The sequence below is a fragment of the Barbus barbus genome (assembly GCF_936440315.1).
Source record: "Barbus barbus genome assembly, chromosome: 40".
Lineage (NCBI taxonomy): Eukaryota > Metazoa > Chordata > Actinopteri > Cypriniformes > Cyprinidae > Barbus > Barbus barbus.
In genome coordinates, this window is record NC_136718.1 from 11831110 (window position 1) to 11844486 (window position 13377).

General features: G+C 35.2%; 1 protein-coding gene across 1 annotated transcript in view; it reads right to left on the minus strand.

Annotated features, from left to right (window-relative positions):
* The window catches only part of LOC306859499 (kelch domain-containing protein 8B-like), a gene marked incomplete at both ends in the record, with an annotated part of 109686 nt that overhangs the window by 36295 nt on the left and 60014 nt on the right, over nucleotides 1-13377 (minus strand). Inside the window, 2 exons of the mRNA XM_079400541.1 lie at nucleotides 1822-2046; nucleotides 10315-10479. Coding sequence (XP_079256667.1) covers nucleotides 1822-2046; nucleotides 10315-10479 — 390 coding nt within the window. The remainder of the gene's footprint in view (nucleotides 1-1821; nucleotides 2047-10314; nucleotides 10480-13377) is intronic.

The following is a 13377-nucleotide window of genomic DNA, read 5'->3' on the forward strand; positions in this document are numbered from 1 at the left end:
ACACACACACACTGACGTTCAAAATACTTTTAATGTTTTTTTTTTAATGTCATTTATTTCAGTGATGCAGATTAGAATTTTTATCAGCCTGATTTATTATCAGTGCTGTTCTTTTTTAGTACTCTATTCATAAAATAATCCAGGTTCCAAAAAATAATTAAGCAGCAAAACTGTTTCCTGTTTAAAAAAACAGCATATGCTGGTTAGGTATGTTTTGAAGCATGGGATGCTGGTTTAAGCTGATTTAAGATGGTCTTTTGCTGGTTTAAGCTGGTCATGTGCTGGTCCGACCACCACATGGCCAGCTAAGGACCATCTTAAACCAGCAAAGGACCAGCATAAACCAGCATCCCAGCTTCAAAACATACCTAACCAGCATATTCTGTTTTTTCAACAACACTGGTAATAAATCAGTATATTTTAATGATTTCTGAAGGATCATATGACATATGAAAACTGGAGTAACAGCTGATAAAAATTCTGATTTGCATCACTGAATTAAATTTAATTATATTTTAAAGTTTAATTATGTATTATAAATGTATATATGTACATAACCTCTGACACGGAGAAGAGTGAAAACTCCTCACATGACCGCTACAGAACATCTGAGCATAATGAAACAAATGCACATTGACGGATCTTCTTCCATCTATTCTGCAAAATGTAAACAAATAGTATTTAATGTGTAAGGTACGAACAACAAACTGGTAATGTCATAGTGGTATCATCTACTGTAATCTAATCTATACCTGTGGAACCGACAGCACACGCGGTGTTCATCGAATAAAGATCTTCATAGCTAGCAAACCATAGCCTTTGCAGATTTGCTTTCAATTGACTGTAGATCCAAAGCCATGTCTTCAACGCTCTTGATGTTCTTAAACTTTCTGTTACAACTCTGAGTGAGAACCGCTTCAGACAACTCAGCACGTGCCGCAGTGAACTGGACGAATCATTCAAGCTGATTCGCGAACCGATTCACTGGTTTGCCAACTGGTTTGATCAAGTCTTCGAACAGAATTGACTCAAAAGAATGAATCATTCGCGAATGGGAAAGATTTTTAACTTGTATTGCATTAAGATAAAGTAACGAGAGGAGCATCGCCAACAGTAACGAAGTAAAAGTAAATTTTTTTCACTAAAAATGTACTTGAGTAAGAGTAAAAGTACCCATTTTTAAATATACTCTAAATGTATTAGTAACCCAAAAAATTTACTCAAGTAAATGTAATGAAGTAAATGTAACTCGTTACTACCCACCTCTGAATATATGTGACTAATTAACCAGTAAATGATGTAATTAATTTAATAAAAAATATATTTATTATAAAAACACTGGTTTTACACAGGTTACTTGACGTCAGAGTTTTGATAAATCAAATTATACGCATTAAAAGCATTACCGACAGCCGTTCAAGCATCAAATTACCATTTCTTTGATCTTCACCAATTACAAACACTGCTGTCAGTAAATATTGCCACCTATTTTCATAATTGATGACGGCTGATGGTTCAAATTAATGTACAAACAACATAAAGGCTCAGTTTCGCAGACGGGGCTTAGACAAAGCCAGGATTAAATCATAGTTCAATTAGGACATTTAAGCCATTTTTATAATCATGCTTAGAAAAAAAACATTACTGGTGTGCATCTTGAGACAAAACAAAGGCAATGATATATTTTAAGATCAGTCAGTGCAAGTTTCTTTCAGTTGAAACAGCTCTGACTTACATTTGTTTGATGCAATACTAATGGTCACATTTCTTTTGTGTATCGTTTTGTCAATAAAGATTCAGCAAACGAGATGAAGTGCTCACCCTGCTCACAATCAAATTCCTCTACAGTGGAGACGAAGTGAGGTCTGGAGTAAAAGTTGTGGGGTCCAGGCTGCTGAAGACCCCCCAGGCTGAAAAACGCCCTGTCGTTGGCAGCGCATGAAGAGAACGCTCTGCGGCTGGGGATGCACGGGTACCGCGTCCAGCTCTTCATCTCAAGGTCGAAGGCCTCGAATGCGGTCACTGGCAGCTTGCCTTGACGCCCACCTGTTGGAGGAGAAATAAGAAGAGGGTTGGAGGATTAAGATGAAGTATACATGTGTGTGTGTGTGTGTGGTATCTCTCTGATAGGACTCAGTCAGTGTGTCACGTCTGTCCCTGCTGGGAGCGATTACCACATGTCACGGCTCACTGACAACGCTTTGGTCTCCTCAGACAAGCTGAGAGCAGACAGCCTATTCCATTATTGGGTCTCTGACACACACAACACACACACACACACACAAATACGCCTCTAACAGTACACCTACAACCATACACAGGCTTGAACGTACAAACTCATTTACATTTATTAATTTAGTAGATGCTTACAAATGAGATGAAGGTTTGAACATGCATGACACTTCTGACTACAATGCAAATTATTCATCTTATGGAGACAGTAACACATACACACACAAGTAATGATGATATAGAAAACCACATTTAGTAAGATGCATCACTGTTGTCGACTAATCGTTTCATTTCATTACATTAATGCATTTGGCAGACGTTTTCATCCAAAGAAAGGATCACTGTAAAAAAATTATATAATATATATATTTTTTATTATATATATATATATATATATATATATATACATATACACATATATATATATATTTTTGAAGTTTTAAATAAAAAAAGGATATAAAAAAATGTTTAAATTCAATGTGTTACCTGTCATTGCATAACTAGCCATTTATAGAAATAACTAGTGTCTAATAACTAGATCTATTATCTTATTTATATCTTAAATGATCTTATTTTATTTCTCATGTCTTTAGGTCATGTGAGAGCATGTGGTGTTTTTTATATTGTTTTTAAATGCAGAATATTTCCGAGGAGCTTATTATTATTGAGATTGCATAACTGTAGAAAGATGACACAATAAGCGCTTCTCATTGGTAACACAATGAATCTGTTAGTTGAGCTTCTGTGAGTGTGTAGCTACAGTAATATCCATTAGTCACAGCAGACAGCATATTTAATGTGATGAGAATGAAAATGAGGCTGTGATGGATGGAAGTTCATGTCATGCTGTTGTGTATCTGGGGAGAAATCATATAGCTGATGAAACAATCTGGGAATATAGTCACAGTGGACAAAACAAATCAGAACATTTTCAATAAAAAATGGCATTTTGTAGGATCTTAACATATGATGCAATGGATGCACTGTCTGTCCACTTCATTTGATAATAATAATAACAGTTTATTTGAGATTGTCATTTAAGTCAAATGAAATATGACGTCTACCCTGACTAAGATCTAAAACCAGTGGTTCTCAACTGCTTGGATCCTAAAGAGATTTTGCTATGTACCATATAATCATGCATTTAAAGGGATAATTCATCCAAAACTACAAATTCTGTGATCATGTACTCACCCTCATGTCATTCCAAACCTGTATGACTTTCTTTCTTACAGTATGTGGAAGATAAAAGCAGATATTTTGAAGAATCTTAAACAAAAAGTTCCACAGTATGGACAACAAAACCCCACTTTTGACATTTATCAAAATATCTTCTTTTATGCTTCACAAAAGAAGGCAAGTCATACAGGTTTAGATGACGAGTTAATGGATGATTTTTATTTTTGGGTGAACCATACTACATGTATTAAGAAATGCAAAATAAATAACTTAACAGGGAGGATACCTTGTCTCTCATGTTTTTGTTGTGACGTAACAAAGGTCACATGACCAATTGATGCAAAGACCCTGTTACTGTTGCTATGTCCAACAATCCATGCTGCTCTCACGCCACACATCATGTTCTCACGCAGTGAAAAATACATTGCAGAGCATAGAGAAAACTGACTGTGTGCTGACTGATGTGGTATGGAGTAAGTCTCAGTTTTCAAATTTGCTAATTTAAAAAAAAAAATGTAATCAATAAATACCATTTTGTGGCTCTTTAATGTGTCATGACAGATCACCTCAGTTCAAGCGGCACATGAAGCGATGATCTTTTGATATTTACTTAAAGCATGAAATAAACATGAATGAATATCAGAAGGTATTTTGTTACATCTGCGGAAAGAGGTCAATGCACACCATTTAATCCATTTAGTCCACCAAAGTTAATCTGCTCTTCTGTCTAGTTTGTTTGTCAGACAAAAATGGTTAGATCACCTGTCAATCAAACTCCCTACAAAAGGTCAATTGAACTCTGTGATATTTTGGTACTAAAGCATCTGTCACTAAGTAAAAGCAGCCAAATTAGGTAGATGCCAATATGGAGCGGACATGTCCTCATCCTTGAAAACCATGAACAAAATTATACAAGGTAAAAAAAAAAGAAAGATAAATACAAACCACACTGCATTAAAAACATTACTGGTTGAGAACGAGAATCCATTAAAATATAAAACCAAAATTGTCAATACTGCCAAACAGAGCTTAACAGAGCTTGATTTCAGTGACTTTAAAAACATTTCAATTACTTTTGCACAAACAGTTGTGGGTTGCCACTGTGCTGTATATTCATTGTTCTGGGTGCTGAAACAAAATCAGCTGAGATTGACTGATCTATACAATAAATAATACAGCACAAGAACATAAATCTCTCTGTAAAACAATGTAAAGTTTACAACTCTAGGGTGTGTATGACTGCTTATGTATGTGAGAGCTCAGAAAGAATCAAACACTTTCACGTTTCCAGGTACGCCTTCATTTTTTCCTCTTATTCTTTCCCTCTTGCACGTTCTCCTGCCTTCACTATGCATTCACAATGCAACTGATCTCCTCCCAGCTTTGGCATTACTGAGAGCCCTCTGGGACAGAACAGAGAGCCAGGGAAAACACACACACAAGAGAAAACAAAGGGAGGAGAGAAAGAACCTGTCTGAGGAACAATGCGGAAGAGCGACGAGATGGAGAAAGCAGGCCAGAAAATGGAAATCCAGTCAAGAGAGAGGCAGACAGAGGAAAAGTCTTGAGGACAGGGCGGCATGTCTCTATAAGAAGCGAGGTTACAGCAGTCCATTTAAGAGGACTTGTTCTCTTGACCTTTGCTGGACACCTCTAATTAACTTCTTTCAAGTCTTTCAGCCTTTTGACTTCAATCATTAAAGCCTCCATGGTCAAAATTGTGAGAAATTAGCTGAGGGGAACAGGGCAAATACACGAGTGGATTCAGCAGAGCCGTGTATGGGCGAGATATTGAGCTGAGTGAAGTGCGGCTGGTATTGGGCCAAACCCATCCACAGACAGATTTGAAGACAGACGGCTGCTGTGCAGCGTCAAGCACACATGGCAAACTAACACACACATCAATGCAAAATAACACACGCTGACTGTCAGTAAATCTGAATTTAAAAACAAAGAAACAAGGAGCACTTGAATATGTTACAGCAGGGGTCTTCAGCTGTTTTCATGTCAAGCCTCCCTAGGTGGATAGAGAGAAGGAGCAGGAAACCTGTTACATAATGCATAAAACTGAGTGACAAATTTTATGCCTGGCCTATAACAACATATATACTATAGTGACACATTTATATGTTTGCAAAAATAATAATTATTGATGTAAAGATTCATATGTGTGCACATTACATTTGAATTCTACTTAATACATGCTATCTAAGTCTGAATTCACGAGGTTAATTTTAAGTTTTTATTGAAGTTTACTTAATAATGTATAGTTTTTTTTAGATCCTGAGCTCCAGAAGACCCATATGTTGCAGTATAGAACTTTCATTTTTTATATGCAATGAATTTTCCAACCCAATCTCACAGCAATTCGTACATATTTGACAAGGTGGCTAATTCGTACGAATTCACACAATTTGTGAAAAATCGCACATATTTTATGAGGTGGCATATTCAAATTTGTATGAAGAACCACACCTAACCCCACCCCTACACTTCACCATCACAGAAATCTTTCAAAATTTTACAAAATAGGTCAGAAATATTTGTACGAATTAGCCGTACGAATTGGCTGTAAGATAGTGTTGGAATTTACTACAAATAAATACTATAATGTAGTAAATTTTGTGTTATTTACAACAAATAAATAACTAAAGTAAAAGTAAAGTAACCACACATTAACATGGTTTTGCTATACTAGCCATTTAGCTTCACCATGGTATTTGTGTGAATAAGAATCGAAACTCAAACGTAGTTTAGAAAACTAGTCTCGTCCGAATAGGGCTTAAGTGATTATTATCTATGTTGAAAACATTGCTGCTTAACATTTTTTTGTGGAAACCATGATACTTTCTTCCCCAGGATTCTTTACTGAAAAGTTAGAAATAACAACAATTAAACATTATTATTGTAATAATATAAACTCTTTAATGTCAATTTTGTTCAATTAATGTGCCCTTGAAAGTATTAATAAAAAATGGTAGTGTACATCTTTATCCAAACAACGCAAGACCTGTTGGGAAACATTATATTTGCAATTGCACTTTGTGGCAGTGCAGAAAATTCTAATGATAAAAAAAAAACATTCACTCAGCTTCATGAAAACAACACCAGTGGAAAACACGTTCAAGCAGCCTTAAACTTTCTCTGAGAATGTTTTTTATTTTACATTCGAATGGAGTCACATCGCTCTCCTGCCCGCACCAGAGGTAACAATATTAGCGAGCACAGTAGGCATCTTATTTTGGGGAGATAGCATGGTGCATCTGGGTGACACGTGATCGAGTGTCTGTGCTCATGATAGACCTCGCGGGGCGCATCCCAAAGTAAATCAAAACTAAATGAGCATTCTGTGATACAGGCTCATTTCTCATTCCTGGCCTTAATGTGATTTTACTGCCGCTTTATTTGTGGTCCAGCAGCCTGACAAATAACAGAATTAAGTTTCTTAACTTTACTGCTGTCACCAGTCAAAAGATCTTCAATGCAAAACTTTTTTAAGTGTCAAACTGCATCTAAAGCCTGACAAGCAACACAAAAGCTAGTAGCCCTTTCAGCACAAGTGAGGGAGAGATAGTGAAAAACAGAGATAGAAAGAAAGAATGAAGATGAAGACCGCAAGGAGGGATATGAGCAAAACCAAGCGTTGAATACAGAGAGACTCTGAATGAATTATTCCCTGTGATGTCAAATCAATGAGTATAAATCTAACCATCAAGACAAAACTGTGTCACAGCGGAGGAGAAGAATCATGAGTCCACAGGGGAAATCTGTATTACTCCGCATTCCACTTATTTCACACATCACATCTCAATTTCTAATAATTTCATAAACTGTTAAGGTTTCGAATGCTTGAATTTATCAAACTCCAATCAAATTGAACTGTTCAGAAAGAAGAAACTAAATGAGAGTTCAGAATTAGCTGGAAAAACATAAATAGTTTAAATGAACAAACTCTCCACTTTAGTTTTTACTATTTGGTTATAAAAAGTCCCCAAAACCATTAAAGGAAGATGAAGTTATTTATCTTTTCTTTTCTTTTTTTTTTGTTTATCCCAGAGGCAAATTCTTGGTGGAGATGCACATTAACATATTCTCCTTAATCTACGTTCAAGCAATCTTAAGCAGCGTATCAGAACATCTCTACATAATTCACCACATTTCTATTCCCATTCAGTCTGAGCTGTAAAATGAAACCAAACAAGATAATAATAACTAGATAATAAGCTGAAACACAGAAGTTGTACTTGCTGTGAGGGACTGTAAGTCCAGGTGTGTAGCAGTAATGAGGGCACGTCTGCTTCACCTGGCCGATCAATCATACGTTGGCATGGGAAGGTGATGTTGCCCATCACTCTTGCCATGTTCAGCCTACACCTTATACAAAAAATCTTCTGGCCTCATTAGTGTGTGTAGGGAGGCAGAGTTTTAATGACTTCTCAAAGATTGAGAGGGCAGCTGATCTTTGTGTCTGACCTGAACAGAATGTCTAACAGTGCAGAGAGGTTAGAAAGAGGACAAATCTGGCAAAACAAGACCCCATACTGGCAACCCCACATGCTCGTCAAATCCATGGGCACAAACACACTCTCAACACTCTGATCAACTATCAAACTCACACATACACAGTTTAACCATTCCAAATGCTCATCAAACTCAGGCATTGACATGTACACATTTGGCAGAGGCTTTTATGTAAAGCAATTTAAATTCCTTTGTTACAGTACATGCATTCTCAGACACACACACACACACACATTCACCTAACTATTTAAATATGAAATGTTCTTAAATGATTATTAACCCTAATCTTAAAAGAAATCTTTGGCATGTCTAGAAATAAAAAAGTAACACAATTTTTTTGTTTCTGAATCTATTGATTATAGAAATAACAATAAACAACAAAACTCCACTTTATATATACAAATAATTGAATATACTTCAATACATTTTTTGGGGGGAGCTAAAAATGATGCCAAATCAAAGTCATGTCCAAATCAAACAAATCAAGACTGTGTGTCAAGGTCAGTAAGTCTCTTAAAATATTCAACAGCTTTACCTTTTCATGAAAAGCTGTACAATGTAAAACCCCAACACTTTTTAATACATTTATGAATAAATAATTCATATTATTTGTAATATAAGTACATTTTACTTTGAAAATAATTGTAAAATACTGATTAAAATGTGTACATTCACACACACATATATATATATATATATATATATATACAGAGTATCAAATAGCCACATATGGTCAGCGTCTTTTTCACTCAGCCCATTTCAGGCAGTAACTTGCAGCCAAGGGCTCTTTTAAAGGACAAGACTTTATCATGGGACAAGAGTGTATCATGGGAACCTCCGGTGTAGATTTCCATTTAATGCTCCTTTGTGATTTCCATCACTGAGGTAAGAACTGAACATCTCTGCTGTAAAGCGTCAGATCCTTGCAGCATATTGCAGTGCAGATTTCACTTTCCCCCACTGAGAAATGACTCCACTCCACCGTTCTTATCAGCCCTGGCACGGCATGAACAATTACCAGGTGTTGTTACCACATCTGCTGCTCCTGGAGAATATTGTGACACAGTCTGACACGTAAAATAAGTTACATTATAATTATTGGCTAGTCTAGTACACCGTCTGCTAAGCACCTCTAGATAGAAGACCCACATTTCCATTCCTTTAAAACAATAAATGTTGATGATATGCATAGACATACTGTACAGTTCCAAATTTTGGGCACAGTAAGATTTTTTTAAAGAAAATAATACTTTTATTTGACAAAGACACATTAAATTAATCAAAAGTGAAAGTAAAAACATTTATAATATTACAAAAGAGTTACCGAATTCAAATAAATGCAGTTCTTTTGAACTATCTATTCATAAAAGAATCCTTAATTACTTTTTTTTTGCCTGGTTTCCACAAAATATATTAAGCAGCACAACTGTTTTCAACATTGATAATAGTAAATAATGTTTCTTGAGCAGCAAATCAGCATATAGGAATGATTTCTGAAGGATCATGTGACACTGAAATGTTATGGCTGCTGAAAATTCAGCTTTGCATCACAGGAATAAATAAAATTTTAAAATACAATAGAAAACAGTAATTTTGAATTGTAAAAACATTTCACAATTGCTCTGTTTTCACAGTATTTTAAATAAATGCAGCCTTGGTGAGCATATAAGATACTTTTTTTTCGAAAACATTAAAAGTCTATTAGCCCCAACATTTTAACAGTAGTGTATAGGCCTACACAAAATATGCATGATTATTGTAGGAAGAAAGTGTTTTTCTAAAATGCTACAATAGAAATAACCCATTCCTGTCTAAATGTATCAAATTATTCAGATTATTTGCTCTAATTTACAAATTTTGTCCATCTACACTCTTAAAAATAAAGGTGCTTCACGATGCTATAGAATAATTTTTTTTCTCTAAATGGTTTCATGAAGAACCTTTAACATCTAAAGAACCTTTCTGTTTCACAAAAGGTTGTTTGTGGCAAAAGAAGGTAAAAAAAGGTAAGAAAGAGATTGTTCTTTAAAGAACCTTTGACTGAATGGTTCTTTGTGGAGTCAAAAAAGTTCTTCTATGGCATCGCTGTAAAGAACCTTTTAAGCACCTTTATTTTTAAGAGTGTGACCACCATCATGTCACTAGAAAGCTATATAATTTTTTGCTGTTGATGAAAATGCTAAAGTTCAAGGTAAACGGCTGTCAAGATTAGATTAGACATTAGAAAAAAACATTTTTTTTTTTTTTTTTTACCGTTAGACTTTCCTGCCTGTCTGCCCTTTTTATTATCTGGTCATCTCTTATTATTCCTAGGGAACCAAGAGTGTGTGTCTGACAAACAACCAAATTATTCAGATTTATGAGACAATTTTGAGGGCTTACCCAGAACATAGATCTTGTTACCGCGCAGGAAGGAGAAGGCTCCATATCGTGGGGTAGGCATGGAGGTGAGGGGCAGCCACTGGTCTTTTGTCGGTTCATACAGCCTCACTGAGGCCTGAGGGGTCGTGTCGGCTCCCATCCCGCCCAACGCATACACCTTGCCATCTGAGAAGGTCAGAGAAAAAAAGAGTCTGAAATTAGTTTAAACTCTGTTTCCAAGTCTCCCGCATCCCTTATTAAACAAATTAATAACAAACAAATCAGGAAATGGCAGAGCAGTGGCAGTGAGTCACTAGTCTGAATTAGGAATGTTCTCTCTGTGTCAGAGTGGAGAATCTCTAGAGACATGCACTTTTTTTTTCCTGAGCTCCAGCTATTTTAAGGTTTACTTAAATTCCACCTCTAAACCTCACACTCCACATTTGTTCTCTTCCCCTACGGGGACTGAACATTAAATATGAATGTGTTCCCATAACTGACCCAAACTTTTGAACTTCCCCACAAACTTCTCTATTATAGCTCTACCTGAAATATATAGAGTACTATACTTTTTTTTTAGTTACTAAAACACATTTAATCAAAGCTACCTGGAGAAAAACAAATATAGCATGAAATCAACCTAAATTTTACAAACCTCAAACTTTGCACAAAAACCAAACCTCATCATATACCTATAAAAGCCTAATTTACATTTTAGAAGAAGGCATGTTGGCAGTGAATGGCAGATACTTCATTTAATACTCTTCCTCTAATGTGAGCACTTTCTGTATTGTTTGCATCTAAAGCCCAGAACTCTGTAGCTATTTTTGCAAACCCCATTCTGGCTACTGTGTGAAGTAGTTTGCATACTAATGTTCACATAATGAGAATTGTGTGTTAACTGAGGTTGTGATGATATTGAGATGGTTTCTGAATGCTAGTGCTTTCAACACGAGCACAAAATGGTTGTAAAATGATTCATTTGTGTTTAGAGTTTTGAGAAAAAAAATGCAACTTGTGTTTATATGTTTGAGAATTAGTCTTTGTTTGTAAAAGGGAAACTCATGGTTCATAAGATTTTGTAAGTGCTTTGTCCCAACACAGTTCCAAAATAGTAAAATAATAATAATAATTATTATAAAAATATATATATAAAAAAATAATATTAATTTAAATTAAAAAAAATTTAATATTAATAATTTTGTCAAATAATAATAATGGATTTTAGTGTGAAAACAACTGAGATAAACTGTAACTAATCTAATTTATAGAATATATGTGTCTATAATTAAACAGAGCACCAGAAGAATTGTATTATATCCCATCTGCATTTAAAACACAGCTTTTAGCTCATTTTAGGCTTAACTCTAATCTAAGAATGACCTTCATAAAGTTTTCAAGGGAAAATGCAGCAACAGTGGTGAAATTAGAATATGAATGTGGAGAGAAATGCAGCATCAGCAAAGAGAACAGCCCTGCTGCAGCACAACCAACAGCTAATGGAAAAAAGAGACAGAGAGAGAGAGTTGTATGTACAGTTGTGGAGGAGGAAAGCATCCTGACATTGATGCTAGTCATAATTTCACTGAACTGTCAATGGGACAAACAGTATGTGAGAAAGAGTACTGACTGATGTGCACATACGGTTTATTACGGCACTGAAACACCCGAATCAAGACATCAGGATCATCCCTGGAGGAAACAGCATTAATGATCACCATATGGAGCGTTTAAGACTGTGAAAGAGAATGTATGTTAGTTAAAGACCGTCTCTGTATTATGTCTGTATAATTCTTTCCTGGCATGACTGCAGCAGCTGCTGACTCAGATATCTGCAGTACTCTGGGACAGCAACCTGGCTGTGACTATAGTTAACTGCAGAAAAAATCGGACAGATAGAGAGAGAGAGATACCGGGGAGTAAACTAGGTGGCAGCAGAGAGCAGATGCAGTACTGGTTATGCCCTCCTAAAAAAATTAATAAATAAAAAAAAAAAACTGTAACTACTGTAATAGTATTATACAATAGTATATATGTTCCTTGCAAAAACAGTTTATGTAGTCATAATATAGCACTGATTTCTGAATGGATATTAATGAAGTGGTGTCCACATGATGTAGTTACACCATTTACCAGCAGGGGGTAACTAGACCACGCTAACTAGCCATACCTTGAACTTTTGAAGAAGCTCTTAGTTAAGTGTTTGGAAATGACCATGACATGGTGTGCATTCAAGTCATTTCTGACACAATCCTTAATTATTTCTCTCTTTTTCTGTACCTGATAATGACAAAGCCATTTTAGTGCTATTGTATGACAAATGAAGAGCAATGAATGTGCATTCGATGTGTAATTGGTTGTCACAGAAAATGATGGGGAAAGCAGCTTGGTCATACAGCCTTGTCTCCTTATAAACAGGCTTAATGAATAGAATTTTCTAACGAGTGTCATCACTATTCTTCATCAACATAAAATGCATAAAATGCATACAAATTAATTTGACCGTCACAGTTATAACTCAGGATTAATACTAATTTTCTTCCACTGCAATTCTTTAATCAGTATTGTTACTGTAAACTCAAACTATTAAAAATAGTTTTCGGCAACTGAATTGAAGTTGAATTAAATTATTACATGAAAAACTTAACGAAAATAAGAAATCTTGCTTTGGCAACTAACTGAAATGAGATTAAGTTGAGGTACTAAAAGTACTATAAATAATAAATTAAAAAAGTAAATTAAAGCTATATATAATTATTAAAAACAATGACAGAAAAACATTATTAAAAATGGCAAAAGAACATAAAATTACTAAAGATGACAGAAAATAAAAAATAGCCTAATTAAATTAAATTATAAAAATAAAAACTCTCATTACGGTGTCCATGTGTGCGCGTATGTATATGATTATTCTGACATGATTTGAATGCAGCTTATTTATGTTTTTGCGTTCCTACAGAGTATTATGGTAAATGCAGTTTCCCATGTACACTCAGACCTCATAAACTGCCTAAAGTATTTTCTTTATTAGAAAGAATTTGTTCAGCAATTAGATACTGTAAAATACATAGTTTTGCTCAGAGA